This window comes from Topomyia yanbarensis, unplaced genomic scaffold (genome assembly GCF_030247195.1).
Source record: "Topomyia yanbarensis strain Yona2022 unplaced genomic scaffold, ASM3024719v1 HiC_scaffold_4, whole genome shotgun sequence".
In the NCBI taxonomy this organism is placed as follows: domain Eukaryota; kingdom Metazoa; phylum Arthropoda; class Insecta; order Diptera; family Culicidae; genus Topomyia; species Topomyia yanbarensis.
The window spans coordinates 88,655-108,734 of NW_026683602.1; the positions used below are offsets into that span (position 1 = coordinate 88,655).

Consider the following 20,080-nt stretch of genomic DNA (forward strand, 5'->3'; position numbering starts at 1 on the left):
TCTGTAATCTGTACCGTACAGAATCTGTATCAAAAACGCTTAAAAAATCTCTACTTTTCTAGATAAATCTGTACTAGTAGCATCACCACTATTATTCCGAGTCGGTTTTTTCTGACTGTGCTTTGACGATAGCCGAGTGTGAGCCGATCTTCAAATACGAAAAATGTCGTGTAGAGAAAATCGAAACTCGTCTTTATCCACATTGTGTTCGCTTTGCTTGATGCGCCGTACAATGACAATAATATTTTGTGTATAAGAACTGATAAAACATGAGCGCGACGCAGAGAGGATTTGACTTTGAATTTTTGTTGGGACCGTTTTAGTATTAACAGTCTTGATATTAGAGCATTTTTTCTTATTACCATAGAGGTATTACGGCCGAGTTTTCGGTATAAGTATAATACAGTATCATTTCTAAATCTATCTGAAATGGACATACTGGGCTATGATAAAGTGATAATAATGTGATGATGAGTCGATTGCGTCTGCTTCAAATTTGAGCCAAATCGGGAAAGGACGTAGCCAGTCACAGAGCCCGAAGGGCCCAGGCTCCTCGAAACCAAACTGAAGAAATTTTTGTTTGGCTCCGAATAAAAATCGTAACTACCCGATGTTTGGGATTTCCAAAAACCCGAGATGAATTTTTTTTGAATGCAGAGAAGCACACGCTAAACCCTGGGGCAACGCATACCATGTCGTAACGGCCAAGATCAAGGGTCCAAAGACGCCAGCTGAAATTTTCGCTGACAAATTGAAAATTATCGTGAATGGCCTTTTCCTGAAGCTCGACTCAACCGCATGGCCACCTAGACTGTACGGCAATGTAGACGGTGGAAGTACTGATGAGTCTCCAACGACCTGCACAACTAGTTCAACCCAATGTTCTTCTCAGTGAGAGATATAGCACAGTACAACGGAAAAGTTTCCAGAAATAAATGTAAATATTAACCAAATTACACCGTGTCGTGTATTTCGTATAAAAAGGAAAAAAGCTTATTGTCTGTTTTTTGACTACTATTTATGTATTGTACATTCAATAATTGACAGGTTCATTTAAACTATATTGATGATCATACTTTCTATGTCTTAAGACAGTGTAAAATTGAGGTTCTATAAAACAAATTCGTAACAATTTTTAAGCACTTTTGTCCTTTACCTATCCTGATTAATAAAGGCAGCTCCTGTGTTCAAGTTATGTTCAGCTGTGCTACTATTTAGTGACTACATTTTAACTTTAATTTTATGGTTCTCGTCGGCAATCCGCATCAACAAAGCGGCCGTTGCAACTCCGGTTTGTTCCACCAGCCTCCTCAGATAGCCGGTCGCTTCTTGCATCAAACTGTGAGGGTGGCCGAACTCCACCATTCGACCGGCATCCATCACCAGTACCCTGTCACTATCCATGACCGTGTGCAACCGGTGAGCGATGGTTAATACTGTGCAGTCCGCGAATTGAGTGCGAATCGTAGTTTGAATTAGTTTATCCGTCCTACGGGTGATCGAATTGGTTATTTTCATATCAAAAGTATTAAGCAGTAGGAATACTTACTCCGGGTCTACGTTGGCGGTAGCTTCATCTAAAACTAGAATTTTGTTCCTCCTAAGCATTGCTCTGGCTAGACAAACCAGCTGTCGTTGGCCCATGCTGAAGTTACTGCCCCCGTCGGACATCTTACATTCCAATCCACCTGCCAGAGAGGTAACAGCCTCTTTCAATTCCACCTGATCCAAAGCATTCCATAGTTCTTCATCGTTCTTCTCCTCAAACGGATCCAAATTACTGCGTAGAGTCCCGGAAAACAAAATTGGATCCTGTGGAATGATCGATATTTTGCTTCTCAAATCCTTCAGACCAAGCGTTTTCGTGTCGATACCATCGATCTCTATCACTCCTTCATAGGGAGCGAGCCGGAACAGCGCCTGAATAAGCGAAGATTTTCCAGCTCCTGTCCGACCGACTATCCCAATCTTCTCATTTGGCTGAATGGAAAAGTTCAAATCCTTCAAAACCTTTTCCCCGTCATCCGAGTAGCTTAGCTCCACATCCACAAACTTCACGACGCCGCCCTCGGGCCAATTCCTTTGCGGTTTGTATTTGGATTCCGTCTCCAGCGGAGGTTCTGATTTCAGCTGCGTATATTCAATTACCCTCTCTACCGAAACCATTTGATTCTCGAGCTCGGCCGATTGCCGCATACCCCACTGACACATTCCTATCAAGCCCATCGATTGGGTAATCGCTAGACCAACGCTTCCTCCAAGTACATTCTGTCCCCACTTGACGAAGGTTAAAGTGACAACCGCTATATACATCACACATAGAAAGTCCAGCCAGAAAGCAAACGCCCTCGTTGTGGTAATGAAAATGTACCAGGCGGACGTGTTGACATCCATTTGTTCGTTGAATTCATGGATCAGCGTGTCCTGTGCTTGAAAGGCGCGAATCGTCGACAGACCCTGTAGAGTTGCGTTCGTCTGGGAGAAGAGTGGCGATCGGTTGACCGATTCGATGCGTTTGACAACCCGCGAACTGGTGAGGTAAATCCGGCGGAAGTAGTACATGATGACGGCAGCGATAACCGTGGGTAGAAGGAACCAATAGTTGACGATCGAGACTAGTGATATTACGGTGATCATGTCCAGTATGAACTGTTTGGAATAAATGGGTAAGTACCAACTTAATAAATAATAACTTGGTCCATATACTTACCACACAACATTCGAAAAGAGACAATGGTAAGGAGGTGTCGATTGCTCCAATATCCTTGGAAAAGCGGTTCAGGATTCGCCCCGAAGGGTTAGTGTTGAAGAAATGCATTGTTGCTCGGGTTAAGCCACGGAACATACGATCGTGAAGTCTCTTTGAGATTCGTAAACATCCATAGTAGAATGAGAAAGTGCGCTGAACTATCAGATAAACAAACGCCCCAAGTAGGACCGCATATATTAGTATATACTGTTGCCTTTCTTCATCGTGATTGGGCGAAGCTTCCGTTTCTAGTGTTACGTTGGTATCTAGTAGACCCTCAATGGTTTGATTATCCTTTAGCGAGATTGAGTTGGCACCCAGTGATTCCTCCCAGTTGACCCACTCAGCTACGAAGTAGTCAAGCCCGCTCATAGCCAATTGTGCTAAGATTATAAATAATGTGATGAAAAATATCCACAAGTAGCTGTCGATCGCTGTGATGTAGGTTTTGTACACTGACAGCTTCACTGTACCCTCTCCTTGAGATTCTTTTTCTTCTTCTTGCTTTTCTTCATCCAGAGCCGTGGTTTCGCTATGAGCTGTCACTTTTTTGAAGTCTTCCTCAAATTTATTTTCCGATTCCTCCGAACTCAGCGACGTGATTGAATCGAGCCGTGTCCTTTTTAACTCTCGGAACGTTCCCTGTGTCTCTACCGTTCCTGATTCCATTAGTAAAACGTGCTGTACGTCCTTTAAATACTGCAATTGATGCGTCACCAACACGCAAACCTTATCGGCTAGAAAATCGCGGATGCACATTTCAAATATGTGCTTGCCAACATGAGTATCGACAGCCGATAGTGGATCATCTAGTAAGTAGATGTCGCTCTTTTTGTAGACAGCCCGTGCCAGACTGACTCTTGCCTTCTGTCCTCCACTGAGACTAATGCCACGTTCTCCGACGATCGTTTGATCTCCATGCGGTAACATCTCAAAGTCTCGCTCCAATGCACATATCTTGATCACTGTTAAGTACCTTTGTTCGTCGTACTCTTCAACAAACAGAATATTGTTCCGTATGCTATCTCCAAACAGCCACGGTTCCTGTGCTGCATAACTTATCGTTCCATTTATCTGTACCAATCCCTCATCTACCTCCAACTCTCCTAACATAACTTGTAGAAGAGTGGTCTTTCCTGAACCAACCGGTCCAATCACTACGCATAGCCGGCCTGCTTCGATCGTAGTAGTCACCGAAGTTACGCCAACGTTTGACTCTTCTTCACTCATAAACCATCTAGCCGTAACGTCTTCCATTACAATCCCTTTCTTCTCGCTATTCAAATTCACAACCCTCCTCGCTATGAGTAACCGTTCTGCTTCCTCACTATGCTCAACCATTCCATTATTCGCCGCAGACTTCTTCTCTTCATTCTCAATCAACACACTACTTTTCACCGTAGGCTCTTGACCGTTCGAAGCTGCGTCGCTTTTTGGTTTTCCCTCCACCATCAGCAGGAAATCCTTAATTCGTTTCACCGAAATGTAGCCTTCCGCACAGAAAGTGATTGCCAGCGGCCAGAAGAACACCATAGATTCATTTAAAAAGTTGTAGTAACTGGAAACGATGTACACCTTACGAGCCGTGATTAGATTTCCCGTGTACGTGTAGGAAAGCAAGCTAAGAAAGATCGAAACTCGTGATATCACAAAGAAGGAGGTCAGCGTAGCTCGTACGTAGGCTCCACCCCGGATGGCGTTGATTTCTTTGCGTCGAACCTGTTTCACCATCTTAGCGAAAGAACTCTCCCAGGTGTACATTTTAATCACCTGAATACCCTGGATGATTTCATTCATGAAGCGCACCCGGCTGTCCGTTCGTTTGGCTGCCTTCATCCTGTAGGTGGCGGCCATTTTACCGATCCAGGCTGAGGGAAAACAACAACAATAAGTGACAAAAGAAAATCAGTCAAGATCCGAGAACTTACCTTGCAGGGGAATAAAACTAAGCAGGAATGCCATTCCGAGCAGACCGGAGTAGCCTATCTCCAGATAGATGAAATATCCCAACAACAGACATGCGATCGGTCCTTTCCAAAGATCGTGAAGGAAGAAGAGAGCGATGTCGAATCTACTAACATCATTGGATAGAAGGTTGATGATCTTTCCGCTAAGACCATCGGTGCCGGCTGCCGACTTCGTCAGCTTCATCGACTGAAAAACAGGTAGTTTTAGTTGGTAGAAGATACAGATAACTTCCAGTACGGTTCAGTCAACAACGAGTTCATAATTTGCACAGAACTTTAATATTTACCGTGCGCGTTATCTTCGGTTGACTGACACGCGACACCATGGATTATTTAGATAACCTTACTAACCTTGCTGTAAATCAAGCTGGAGCTACCGATGCGAAGCTTCATGCCGATCTCGGAAATGTATAACATATACGGATGGAATGTCAGTACAGGAACGAGCGACCAGAAAATCACTCCGGCAGCATAAAAGTACGCCTCACGTTCACTAATCTCCGTCTGTCCCGGTGAAAAGTAGGAAACCAGCGCACCGAGGAAGAGCGGTTGAGCCACTTGATTGGCAATTTCGATTGCCGAGACCAACAATCCCCAGAATAGCGTAGCCTTTCCGTACGCTCGGAAAAACGTTCGCAACAGGCTAGGTTGGGGCCGCTGAAGCTCCTCGGTCCACAGTCGCTGGAATTTGACCGACAAGCGGTTACTTTTGTGTTCGGGTAGTGTGGCGTACAGTAGATCTTCCGTGATCTCGTTCCGTAAACCGGCTCGGAAAATTTCCTTCAACCACCAGAAGGTCCGCCGCGACAGGAAGGACGCATTTCGAACTGGGTTTTCCTTTTTGTTTTTGCTGAATTCTTTGTCCCGGTTCATCGTGTGTTGTGGCGACTACTGGCAAATGATCTGTGTGAATAGATGGGAAACTACCGGTTAAGTATGTCATTGAATGTTGTGGGAATCACATTGTTACACATGGAAAGCAATTATAGTTAGGCGGGTGTGCTTGTTTGCACCTACACGACTCATGTGAGTTGTTTGGGTTAGTTGAGTTCGGTATGACAAAACAAAAAAATCATTTATATGAAATACAGCATATTTAAATTGCATGAATAATGTCACGCTGAACTGATGAAGTTAAGAAAATTATTCACCAATGCAAATATGTAAGCAAAGTACGGCTCCGTAAAGCTCGTGCATTGAGCCGTGTTAACTGAACAACTATACGAAAAAGCATGTCAATTAATTCACTGAATCTACTGTTTCAGTTATGAAATGTATTCCTGTGAGCATGACTCGGCTTGAACTTGATTTCTTGATTCAATTATTGTTTTAAAAGAAGATTAAAAAAATGTCCACTTTGTTTCCTGAAAAATAACAAATCTTTCTACATCTACAGTTATTTACAACAAAAAAACACTTTCGATTTCTTAGCCCATCATAAAATGGGTCAGACGGAGAAAACCGAACAGACGAGCCACCAGCTAAAATCTACTCTGTCTTACCTCGGCGAACGATGACTGCACTATGACTGGCTGACCGTTTTGCGGTAAGAGCGACGCCACCTCAAAATATAGCTACGGCATAGCAAGTGAATAGAGCGAGCAGCATAAATACTCCATTCTCTCATTCATACGCGCGTTACAGTTGAGAGATGGAGAGAAGCAGGCGTTGCGTTTATGAGAGAACATTGAACTTTTGACATTAAAAATGTCTTACTCCACTATCTGGGGCTAGGTGTCATTCTAAAATCTAAACTATCTCCCATGTAACGAAACTATGTAAGGTTTGCACGCTTATAACTCCGATATTACTAGATGGATTTTAATCATTCATACACCAACCGATTCAGAAACACCTAACTTAAATATTGGTAATAATTTAATATCTCCCCAATAAAAGTAGACTTTTGGAAATTGGTAAAATTAAAAAGTTCACGAAAAACGGGAAAAATACCATTCGTGAGGCAGATTTCTCAGACACAGCCGTCAAAAGAGGGCAGCTTAGTTGCTCAATGAAACACGAAAAGTCATAAATAGAAGCAACGCATGTCCGTTTAAATCAGTTGTTGCTCTTGTCTCATACGAACAACATCGTCTCCGGGCGATGCAATAAGCGCTATCGATTTTCGGCAACGTTGGCATTTGCACACACTCGCACCTATGTGACTAAACCATATACGGTTAGTTTATAAATAGAGGTGACGCGTACCCGTTTGAATCAGTTTTTATTCTTATGTCGAACGGGTAAGATCATGGCTGCAGCGTGTGGGCACTACAATAAGCGGTAGACGCTATGCATTTTCGGCAGCGGTGGCCGTGTGCGGATTTTTCGGGTACCAGCACGGTGTCACAGAATGATTTGCAAAGTGGGTGGGTGGGGTGGTTTGGATTTAATTCAATACGGTGTGTGCTGCTTAAGAGTGTTGCGTTTGAATAAAATATATTTATTTTTATGCATGCGGGTGCGTTGTAACTTGTTAATCCATGTTTACGGCGCATTGTAGCTGCCTAGGGTAAAGAGCCTATTGGTTTTCATATGTTTCATATTTTGGTTATATGTTTTTTATCAGTAAGGCATCTGACAACGTGCTTCTGTAGTTATTGCACTGTTCAGCAGCGTAGTATTTTATATAGGGGAGTACACTCAGGTTTTATTACGCGGTATTTTTTACGCGAATTTTGAAATTTCCGCGGTTTTCATTTACGCGTTTTTTTGAAATTTAGGCGGTTTTCATTTGCACGGCCTGTATCCCCTGCGTAAAAAAACCTGAGTGTAATTGCATCGGAAACAATCACATTCCCAGCAGAACTTTTTGTTTTCTAATTTCAAACACTTTTGTTTAATTGTTTTCCCAGTTTATCCAGTCAGAGTATCTGTCCTGTCCTATGTAGTTAAAACACAGTTCTAATTGCGTTTTAAAGTATACAACAAATAGAACGGTTAGGTATACTAATTTAAATTTTAAAATATATCTGTTTGAAATTATGCAACAAACCGCTGTACTGAAGATATAATTATGTCAGTCCTATTACCACATAAAACACCTATATAACATAAAACGCTGCAGAATTGGTTTAATAATACAATGTTTACACTACAGAGTTATAACACGTTTTAATAATTAGCAACAAGAGAAAATGTCACCAAGATAGCATAAAACCCGTTTTAACTGGTAGTGCGAACGTTGCATAACAATGTAATTTATCAAATATTTTCATTTTTTTCACCACTAATCGATCAAGAAATACTTAACCTTAAGATTGTTTACTTAAGTTCATTAATACATTATTGAAAATTTAAATGGAAAATGAAATTTCATATTTCATGAAGAATCTGTATATTTCCGTTGCTGGGCGTGGGCTTCCTCGTCACGGTTCTAAATATGGAACTTTTCTTTTAAATATATTTTCTGGACAGACCAGCCTATTTTTACTAGATGGATTAGCCAAATAATGCCAATGACCTAGTGAGATACTTGATTAATTAATAGATTACCGTTAAAAGACCTTCAATAAATTATGTTTTAATGGGGAGGGTATATAGCAAATTGTAACATAAAAAACAGGCGAGTGAGCAAGAACTTGAGTCGATATGTGTGATAGATAAAATTCATTTGCACGCTCTTGAAAAAAGCTACATTTTTAATGTCACCGTGGTCGTGTCCTGTACACAACCCTTTAATTTTTTTTTTTTTCAGTGTCAGAAGAGAGCGCTTTTTATGCTGTGATCAGTTGTTGGCAAATTACTAAAGGCAACAAAGAACCATTGGCAGAGCATCATGCTGCCAGTGCTTGGAATAAAACATGCACCAATTGGATCTAGGTTTTTTTTCAAAAGAACCAGAATATGCGAAGAAGAACAAAATGTGAATGGTGATCAATACCGACACCAGCTATGTTCGAATGCAGATCTTTTGGGGAAGGAAGGAATGTTAGTCCGATACATGTCGCTACCAGAGAATTCTCTACATCTCCACATCATTGTGTTACAAAATGTCATCATGTCAAAAGAAGTCATCGTGCTCACTTCTTACATGAAAGGTTAGTGTGATAGGACCACTTTCTCCTTCGGAGTGAATTTGCTAAATTTGCTACGACCTTTGATTTTTTTTGTAAAACAACATTTTAGTCGCCTTTCATGATTAAATATTGATGTATCTCAGTCACGCATGCGTTCTGCAAAATGAATATCAATAGGTAATGATAAAGAGCGTCTTCAATGTTGCTACTAGTCGAAACTTGGAGTTCCTCGTGAGAACATAGCCTAGTGGAGAAAAATAAATGTTAAAATTGATGCGTTTGCAATAGATTGGCGTACACCTTGATTAACACACTTTGTTGATAACCATTTTTTTCAACATCAACCGCTACTAAATCACCGAATAATGCACGAGAAAAAGTTTATTTGTTTTACGTTTCCTATCAATTGTATCGTAAAGTATCGTAAAGATAAGTATAAGTATCGTAAAGATATTAAAAAAACAGTTTTGGTCCACCTAGGGGTGCGATTGTGCCTTTCTCGTGCATCCAAACCATGTTTCCATTGCAGTATGGGTTCGTGAGAACCACACCACACCGCTGATTACGAAACAAAAGTGGTAGAGCTTCTACCACTTTTGTTTCGTCAAAATGGTGTTAGATCAGGTAACTTCCAAAAAGTCAATTTTGATAAAACAAAAAACAATTGCCAGTTAAAACATGTCGTAACATGCTCGCAAGGCTAGCGGTCCGTACGACCGCCGTGACATGCGGCTGAGACGACAATCGGATTTTACTATGAAGGTTCTTCCAGTCTGACGGTTGTGAATGCACGCTGCTTAAGCAATTTTTTTGTTGAAGAAAACCAGTCTACATTTTATGCCGACTTTAATGGGACACTGTAATAGAGTTTAAAGAAATTTTACGAAGCATCGTCTGCCCTTCTGAATTTTATTTATGACCCCTCATTAGAATTTTTTTTGTCGGTTTTCACTCACCCACGTCTTTATTTTCACGAGGGCCAATAATCTTGGAGTGTAACCATTCTTCTAAAGAAGTTTATTTCTTGAACGTATGCTGATTTAAGTGATTTTTGGAACACCCAAAAACACGAAACATTCTGCTCTTCTCTTAATTCATTCACTAATCCAAAAACCGGTAAGAATTGTGCCTCCTGTCTACGTATTGGCAATCATCCAAATCGTCAGAATAGTCTCAACAATTACATACTAATTATGTTAAGACGTGAACACTCGTCACAAACCAACACCCCGCGCATTAATATCTAATCTCCAGAAACCAAACGGTATACCTCGTGGCAGCCGAAAAAATGCTTCTATGTACTATAATACTGATTTCACCACTCGTTGAAACAAAGTTGACAGGCCGTTGCGCGGTCACTCCCCTTCGTCACAGAAGACTGTATGTAGTAGATAAACGTCCTAAACGAAACGTCCGATTCCAATGGTCGCACGATGCAAACTAACCACTAGCAAATGACACAACTGGGCTCGGTGCTTACCGACGTTCATCGGTCACCATGTTTTTGCCAATCAAATGGTAAGCATCGAGCTGTTTCTGTTGAAAAGATAAAAAAATCGAACCGATCTGTTTCCATGCGCGTTGGTTAGTGACTTTGTGCCGGTACCGACCGAAAAAGACCTTGCGAACGCTTTCATAAGAAGAGTCAATCAGTAGATATTTGAATGGCAGAGAAAAATCGAAAGCATGTAAACAAAAAACGTAGCCTTTCTTTGCAGTTTTTCATGAATCTTATTCTCACTATAAAGATCACAATCTGAAACAAAGTACATTTTATTGGTTGTCTTGTTGTTTCAAATACAATAATAAATAATTGAATCTATGCTTGCCAAACGTTTAGTACAAAAAAGTATAGTAAGTGATGGACATCTATTTCGTCTCGTCAGTGTCTGGCTGACCGACTTGATCATTCAGGACGCTAAATCGAAAACGTAACACTACTTGTGTGTACAAGTAAACAACTGATGTCTCGAAAACGCAAAGACTCTGAATAATGAGTAGATCGTTGCGTAATTGCAGAAACCTTCTAACCCAATCCTCAAAGATAGTCATACGCCATCTACAGTGGTGATATAGATACTCGAAATAGTGTTACGACTAATTTTGAGGCTTGAAGTTACGAGTGTTAATTCAAGAAGTGCCTTTAATTGAGTTAAGCTAATAAAACATTGACGGCTCAAAACCAATCAGCTGAGTTCTAACAATACTCCGAATACATTGATTTTCGCGATTAACCCAAAAAGAGTAGCAAAAAATACATTTTTAAGGCTTTCTCAGTTGACCTTAAATATTAAAGTAAATAAAACGTTTAATAAAAAATTAAATTGATGCTATTTCGAATTGTATTAGTTTAAATTTGTTGAATTGCTTCATCTATGCATTTTCTACGCCTGGTAAAATTTCAGATTTCCAGAACTGCAGAATATTTCTTGATAATTCCTGTCGCACGGCACATTAAAAAAACATCAGATCAGTTGTTCTCTGGAAACATTTGTATGAAGTTTCCATCACAAATATTTTCCCGAAACAAAAACCTTTATTTACAAACTGGTATACTTCAATAAAAGTACAAATGATTTTTCATTCATAGCTCAATCAATCTGGATAACAACGTGAACTGGGCCCATTTAAACGCTTTACGTGGCGAAGCACAATGCTTTGCCTTGGTATCCGATTGATGATTATCTCGTTAGTAGCTATAAGTCATTCCACTAAGTCGCTCGAAAAGGAAAGGAGGCCAGGAATGTTAAAATAGTGCCTACTTAATGTAATGCCACCGACTCAGAAACGCTTCCGTCAGTACCAGAGAGTTGGATCTAGGATTCTTGCTTCGCCACATCCAGTGTTTTGGTCAGTCTTTGGAAAAGTTTTCGTAGTTTGTGAGCTCCTTCATTTTGTTAAAACTACAGTTAGGGTGGTTCTAATTTCACCAAGATAAAAAATAACCTAGTGATCATTCTAGATAGAGCCATATTACCTTCAGTAAAGTTGTAGCAGCAATAAATTTAAAAAAAAGTATGTTGAAAACATGTTAGCCCTATGTAATACTTTTCATTTTACAAGATATTTAAAATTAGGCTATTTCGTAGTGTTTCTTAGTAAAACTGTTTTATTAATATAACGTTTGCTGTATTGATTTAAAACTGAAGCAATCTTCAGACAACTTTAAGATTGTTTCAGGGCGAATATTTTTTTCATTGTACAACATATCTAACAATTTTTTTCTTCAATTCTACTATCACTAATTGGACTAAAAGAAACATATTTTTTTCAAATACATATCAGGTCATGATTCGAGACATATTTGAACAAAAAAGGCGATTGCAAATTGTTTCTTTTGATTTCACATTTATTTAAACAAATCAATTTTTGAAATTATAAGTAGGGGAGCGTGGGGCTATTAAGACCGTGGGGCTATTTCAGACTACCTCGATTTCTCAGGAATTCGTAAGACTTTCTGACTGCCATACATATTCGTGGAAGCGCCATTTTGAAACATTAATTTTGACAGATGATTCAGATGATGTAGCTGAGGCTTCAAACTAACAATTAAGACCTTTGACCGATAAATTGTTTCACATCGATCCACCTAAAATGGCGATTTGCCTAGGTAGATTCGAATAGCCCCGGTTTCTCCTATTTATGTCTTTTTAATAATAGAAGCTAGAGTTTTTATTTATTAGAAGAAAATGTCCGTCTTCAAAAACTCTGAAAATCATCTAAAGGATATGCTAGTAAGACAAGAAAACAGCAAAAGTAATGTCAAAAGTTAGGTTCTTATTGAATTAAGCCTTGGTAATATGTTTAAATTATTTCGCGGGATACAATATAAAAGATATAGTTTCGTTCTCACGATAAAATTTGTCACTGTACAAGACTTTTCTATTATTTTAAATTGTGGGTAGGGTGGCTCTAAAATAGCCGTTGCCATTTTTGGTGATGTATACTGCAAAGTATGGTATTCCATATGGAAGTAGCGGTATTTACTATTATGTCGGTTGTCACGGTAAAGATGGACTTGTGATTTGTAGTTATGCTGCCTAAGCTCGACCCTCATTAGCAAAAGACAAAAGTTAAGCCCGTACGATATTAAGCCTGTTATAATGACACTGCCACTTCTAGTTTTCCGATCTGTTTACTTCACATCCTTGCTCTCACTTGAGTACTATGGCTCTAATTTTCATAACTTTCCCTACCCAGTAATCTCTAGCTAATTGAATGTCGTTAAAATGTAAACTAGATTGATTAGTTTTTTCATAATTCAACAAATATTTCCAACACTTGGCTACCTATTTACTTCCCCACAACCGGTTAATTTTATCCACAGTTCCCCATACAGTATACATAATAGAATCGTGGTTCCAACTGGTTAACCACAGCACTTGCTGATTTTGTTTTGGTCGTGTTTATGCTAGCTGGCTTTAGGATTTCACAATATTGCATTAGTAGCTAGTTCGTTCGCATTCGCAATAAATCCCGCTTGATAAGCTTTTGACAAATTTCACACAATCGCCGCAGATTTATCTCGCACTGAATAAATATGTTCATTCTTAGCCGGAGTGTGCTGTTGTTGTGTCCATATTATTTACCTACCAGCTTTTCTTTCCGTCAATGAAACCTGGTTTGATGAAGTTGGGATGGATTTCGCATTTGCTGGTCTAAACAAAAAAAAAGATTATCGTTGAGGAAATGTTGATCTTCATGTTTCTGTGTTGTTGCCATGGGTTTATTTTTTCAAAGATAGGCCACCAAATTGGAATCCTTCCCTTGGTTGTATAGGGTGATGAGCTTATTTGCGGCATGTTTCTATCATCACCCTACCCATTTGAAGCCGTTGGTTAGAGCAGTGTCTGCCATCTTTGTTCAACGCATTGAGTCAAATGGTAGCGCAACAATAGGGGTTTTCGATTCGAGTTTTCATTGGGTTCAAACACGAGAATTTTACTGTTTTCAACGCATTTGTGTTATTATATTGGTTCTTAACAACTAAGCAAAGCGGTTGATGTCAATTTTTACGCATTTCATTGATTGTAAGGCAAGAAATTACCGAATTAGTGAGGCACCTTGCTTAGTATGGTGAAAATAGGCTCATCACCCTATATGGCATGCATCAGATTGGATATACTGCATCAATTATCAACAATAAATACTAGTAAATATCAATTTAATTTGTCAGCAAAAAAATAGTCATTGAACATAATTGTAGCTTTTCATGTTGATCTCTAACAGAAAGTTGCTTTAAGATGTTGATTGCAATACGTCTTGATAGTGGTGAATCGGACCGCACGATTATAAAAATGCATTGGTACATGCAGAATTACAAACTTGCTAGCGCATACGCGACATACAAACACTCACGCGAAAAAAACAATGCGCATAATAACATACAAACGCTCGATGTTTTTGCTATAATACAACAGCGGCCGCAAACGCAGTCATTCGCGCATACCAACGCCTACGAACTCGCTATCATAAAAACGCCCTGGCGGTTTGATCATATTAACACTTACGAATTGAAAACGCGGTCTGAAACACCAACATACAAACGCCCGTTCCCACCCGATCAAGAGTCGCCACCGTTCAGGAGCTCTAATTCTAAAATACAGAACATGCCAGACACTAAGTCTTAGGGTGTCATACTGCCCATGATCGCAAAACAGTCCCATAAAGATAGGAAATCCCATAGAAAATAGGACAAATATGCGATCATGGGCAGCATAGTTGAAGACGCCAATGCGATAGGGGAGCTAATTTCCTTCCATTATTTGAACCGTACGCTCAGAATTAAACATGAATGACGGCTTGCGCAGAATTGGAGTTTGCTGTTCATTCCATCTTGTGACAACATATATTCCCAAATTACTATACTAATTAATGAGTTATCGACAACCATAGATGTCGCCCACCTGGTCATCCCTTACCTGCTTCTAACATCATCTGATGTTATCTTCTTTCTCCTGCAGGGCCCGCTGGCGCGACAACCGTACCATCTTCAACACCCCGAACCCCCGGCTGATGAACGTATCGCTACTACGGGAGAACAAGCTGCTCCACGGCCAGGAACGCCGTGGTTCCCGAATGTCCGTACGGATGCCGTCGCGACAACCGAGCATGGCCTCGCTACGTCCCCACTCACCGAACGCATCGATAGGTAAGCTAGGTCTGTATGCGGGAAGCCGATTTCTACTACCGATTGTTGTTCTGTCAAATCGTTCGTTGTTGTTCTTGTTGTGGCGAGTTTCGAGATTGGTGTTCTTCTACCGTAGAACTAACTGCGTACTGTTACCGACTGACGTTATTTAGGTTGTTTGTTGTCTAGCACTGTGAGCGTTTTGCGTGATTTGGAATCCTAGCAGGTAGTGTGGGTTTTGGTAAGCTCCGGCACTTCAAGTCGACTAGCGGCTGCTCTTCTCACATTGCAACGCTAGCTGAATCTTTTTCGAGCCTGTTTTGATGATGTAACAGTACCAGTTGTCAGTTACTCAGCTATCCGTAGCTGTAGTCTTGAGTGATCTAGTTGTGTGTTTATTTTTGGTTCCTACTGGTTAAATTTACTAACAATTTTGTGACTGTCAACGCGTTTCTAGGAAGTAAACTACCCAACGGGGAGAATTCGAACACGACACACACAGTGGCTGTCGAAATACCGGCAAATCGAAGAACAAAGGATGAACAATGAGGCCAGTATAGTGTACTTTCATAAGAAAAAATCGTTTTACAACTTCTTCTAAACTAGTGGTCTTTTTTTACTAAGTCTATCCAATATAATTAGTCTCTCTGTAACGTACTAAACTGCTATCGTAAATTGTAGTACTAGATTAAGACTCAGCTAGCGTATGATCCTGTTGAGATGTTTTCAGTAGATGTTTCCGCTATGCTTCAACCAGGACCAGCACACTTCTATTTTCTAACAGTAGAGATTCTCGGTAGTTGAACCAAATTTTTCTAATCTGTACTATCTGTTATTTTATTCTTTTTTCACCGTTACCCGAAACTTCATACAGCAGGATCTCGCCGAGGTTCACGTGGTAGCAGTAACGTTTCGGCGGCTTCCATGCGCTCGAATCGTAGCCAACATGCTAAGGACAACGGAACGAACCACCACAATGAAAGCGTCACCGTGGAGATTTCCGAGATTCGATCCTAAGCGATCTATTACGACTGCATCAACTTTGTCGCGACTCGTTAGGGACCATTATAATACTAGATTCCTAATTATCCTAGAACAGATATAGAGAAGAAGCAAGAAAAAGAGTTTCGAACCGCTATTCTTACTGATAGATAACATTCTACTACCATTTTAACAGGCACCACAACCAATCAAGTGATCTTTAACGACGAAGTGAGAAATTCTAATCGTGAAATCCTTACCACGTGGCTTACTAAGTAAAAAGACCGACAAAGAGAAACCTTTTTCCACGAAACTCGAAGGAACAACTGTCAGTATAAATATAGACAGAATACAAACGCTATTTCTAGAGACAAACTATCCTTGGCATCTTCCGAAGTGTGTAGTCTATGAAATGATAAAAGCATACCGCAATAAATAAAGTGGTACTAGACCGTAGGATGCGAAGAATCATCGTCATATCGTAGCATCAAATGAATGAATTGTATTTGTCAAGTAATCCAGTTTTGAGCCTATCCAAGTAGTAGTAGGCCACAGTCAGTATGGCAGTAGAACCTTAGTGAAGTACTAGAGTGGACTACGCGTCAGAATTTATTACAAAAATTGTTAGAACAGTTTTGGTTTGTTTTTGTGTTTCTCGCCATTGTATCTTGAAAACCATAAAAGAAGAGTAAAACATATATTAGCTGTCAGATCACCAGAGAGAGGTAGCACCATTAGTGACATTGAAAAAAATTTAAAATCAGTAGGGGCAAATATATTTTCTTCAGCCAATTCATGTAGAATCTAGTTTGTTTTGTTATCTGAAACAAAACCAAAAAGATTAGATGCGCTGACATATTTTATGCAGCGGTAAATATTGATCCATTTTAAAGCTTGAACAGAAAGATAAAACACGCGCAAATCGAAATGACAATCCATCATCGTGTGTAAACAAACAAAAAAATAAATGGACATTCCATATTAATATTGATCCGAAAAGAGATGAATTACGTAGGGTACGGTTTGAAAAAAATACAACAAAAAATATTACAACTAGACAACAATTAGTGCAATTTTGAAGTAGTGTCCGTAGCAGAAGCTTCGAATTACATGATAAAAACAACAACTGAACTATAGAATTACCGAACAGGAATAGCAAGATGGAAAGATGGCAGCACCGCCGCAATGCCGCACATGGAAGGTCAGAAGATGGAAAAAAATGATTTAAACTAATACCAGAACCACATTTTTACTTCTACTGATATAGCGTTTGAATGGAAAGATTCTAGGACATAACAAATTATATGAAATTATTTGTATAAAAAAACAAAAGTATATTAAACAACAGAACAATGACTGCTTTACACCTAGAGTCACATAAAAGTGAACATACAGCATAAAACATTTAGCACTAGTGCTTCAAGGTTCAAATACTTCTAATTAAGAACAAATTTTGATAAATATGAAAACCTATACATAATATTTAAGATACATTCATTTGTCGCTGATTTAAATTGCGCTTTGGTTACCACTGATTAAGCAAAAACATTATAAAAACGACTACTCTATTGGCAATGTGGAGCGCATGTGATATTATAAAAATAAATCTACCTATAGTTCAGATTGAATTTCACACAAACATCAAACTTCATTCCGTAGCAAGCCGCGATATGAACAGACCAAACAAAACAAAACCGGAGCGCCATCTCTGGAATGTTTCTCCCAAAATAGGGGAAGATTTTGGAAGAAATATTTCGCACTTTGCTGTGTCCGTATGCGCTTTGTTCGCTCGTGCTCGATCATTCACGAAACCCACGGAGTCATATGTATTGCAATATTGCAGCCGTAGCGAGCTAATCGATCTCAGTGACGTAAACACAACTGTCCGTACGTTATTGCATCGAACTCCCCCATACCCAGCTTCAGTTACCAAATGCTTTTCCAATTGTGTGTGTATATTAATTCCATTCTTTAGAAATAATCGACCAAATAATAACAGAACGAAAATGCTTTAATCGATGGTGAATAACTGATTAATAGAGATAAAATGTTGATAAAAAAAAACAAAAGCTTTGACAGAAACTCTAACAAAACAGTAGATGACTCAATTGTAGCAGCATCTTGTGATTGTGAGATCAACATCTAATTTCATTAAATAGATTAAATACCTTTCATTTTCGCAGCGGCGAAACTCATAAAAACTCTTATTACCTTTTCAATGTTAAACACCACCTCCCTTACCGAGTTAAAACCCTTATCCTGTATCAATTTAAATAATATTCGTTATGAACAGAATAATTAACTTAGTAAAGAAATGAAAATAAAGACGCCACAACTCGATTTGCCTAGCGAGCAAACAAAATAGCTTCGTAGAAATAAGCTCTCTTATATAAATTGAAAATAGTTTAGTTCTAAGGCACGAACCAAAAAAAAAACTGCATCAATCTGAGTTGAAAACGTTAAAATTTTGAAATTTGGGGAAGAATTTCAAAATTGGCACGTTTTGCTCCAAGCAAAAATGAAGGTAATTAGCGTGACTTGAGATACAATAGAATATTAGCGTGTGCAACAACACACTCGCACTGAATAGTCGAGAATTCACTCATCCTTAGATTGTTTCAATAGCTCTCACGCAAACACTCTCACAAAAACACACCCACACACGTTAAAATAGAAATCAGAAGCCATAGATTAGGATTACGACAAGCGACGAATGTAATATGAAATGCGCGAAAGCTTTTATTTACTACAAAGAATACTAGCTCCAAATGCGCTATCGAACTATTTTCTATGATTATTAAAAAACACGAAACCAAAAAAAAATGAATTTAAAATCTTGAGACTATTCTTGTTCTATCTTCTATTTATAACAAATGAAAAAAAAAGATAAAAAATACAAAAACAATGCTACACAAAAAATCAAGATTTGTTCTCAATGAACAAACAAAATGAAGCATCAAAAGAAACACACCTACACAGATACACGCAGATGAGCTGAACATGGAAATGTAAGCGAAAAACTTCTACTTTCAAAATATTGTAGAGGCAAAGATCATGTAGCAAAAAAACAACAACATTAAATCAAGAACCGACATTAATTCAAGTATGAGTTGAACAAAAAAACAATATATACTAGCTAAGATGTATCACTTTACAGAACTTAAAACTTTTATTAAAAACATATTTACTTTACATAAACTAACAAAACAGCTACGATGTCTAGTCTTATTTGTGCCGAAATGTTTCCTCCGTAGTGCAGTCTGACGACTGTTAGGCGTCAACAGTTGTATTTATTGCATTATATTGAAATGTGCATTTTTGATTTTATATGAAAGTAGTAGGAAAAGTTTAATACAAATAGTTTTAATTGACAAAAAGTGATAATTCCTGTCCAAATGTCGTTTCGACGCAGATCTTTCCGCAGGGCCTTAGTCATAAAATATAGTCGTGATTCGCTGGCTGGTTACTTTTTAACTGGACCGCTTTTTAGTTGGACCTCCACTAGTTGGACCATTGTCCAAGTAACAAGCATCTGAATGTCAAATTCATTTTAACGTTATCTGAAACGATGATGCAATTAATTTCTTCATTGAACATTAATACAGTGAAGATCCGATTTTATCAGCATCCGATTTTATCAGCCCCCGATTTTGTCTACCTCCGATTTTATCAGCTTTTTTGACCCCATTTTGTCAGCCTTATACGAAAATTGGTAGTTGGTAGTTGGATGGGCTCTAGAGGACGAACCAAGTTGATTTCGAATAAATCCTTTCTTGAGCATATTTTTCTTATCTTAAAGATCCGAAATATGCAAAAAGAGAAATTTTAATTTTGCACTGTCAGACCCCCTTAATGGAAATTTGAACTAAATAAACAGAAAAGGTTATGAGGCTATATCTAGGGACAAAAGAAGAATATTTTAAGTGCTTCGGTTTATTTAAAACAAAGAAAAATATATGTCCCGATTTTGTCAATGTCCCCGTTTTATCAGCCTAAAATTCACCAAGGGGCTGATAAAAACGGGTCTTTACTGTATTCTATTCCAATAATCAGTTGAGGCTGTTTGCCGATCTTTGGCCGAAATTCTAATGATGTGATCATCAAGGATACGCCGGACAACCACAATCGACACCAGTTTGGTCTTACCAAGCAGTAACGTGGGTGGTATCGTGCAAACTGTCTAATGAGAGTTCAGAACAGCTTGCAGCAACATCTGATGTTGTTCCAAATGTAT

General features: G+C 39.0%; 2 protein-coding genes across 2 annotated transcripts in view; one reads left to right on the forward strand and one right to left on the reverse strand.

Moving 5' to 3' along the window:
- LOC131695493 (uncharacterized) overlaps window positions 1-19,055 on the forward strand; it is a 100,918-nt gene extending 81,863 nt beyond the window's left edge. Inside the window, exons 4-5 of the mRNA XM_058984033.1 lie at window positions 14,699-14,886; window positions 15,740-19,055. Coding sequence (XP_058840016.1) covers window positions 14,699-14,886; window positions 15,740-15,882 — 331 coding nt within the window. The 3' untranslated portion in view covers window positions 15,883-19,055. The remainder of the gene's footprint in view (window positions 1-14,698; window positions 14,887-15,739) is intronic.
- Window positions 1,049-10,114, reverse strand: LOC131695474 (ATP-binding cassette sub-family C member 4-like). The gene is made up of 6 exons (XM_058983996.1): window positions 10,006-10,114; window positions 5,068-5,619; window positions 4,678-4,903; window positions 2,711-4,617; window positions 1,550-2,649; window positions 1,049-1,489 (listed from the first exon to the last, which is right to left on the reverse strand). Exons 2-6 carry the CDS (start codon window positions 5,587-5,589, stop codon window positions 1,222-1,224), a joined length of 4,023 nt encoding a protein of 1,340 aa, XP_058839979.1. The 5' UTR covers window positions 5,590-5,619; window positions 10,006-10,114; the 3' UTR covers window positions 1,049-1,221.
- Window positions 19,056-20,080: the final 1,025 nt, after the last annotated feature.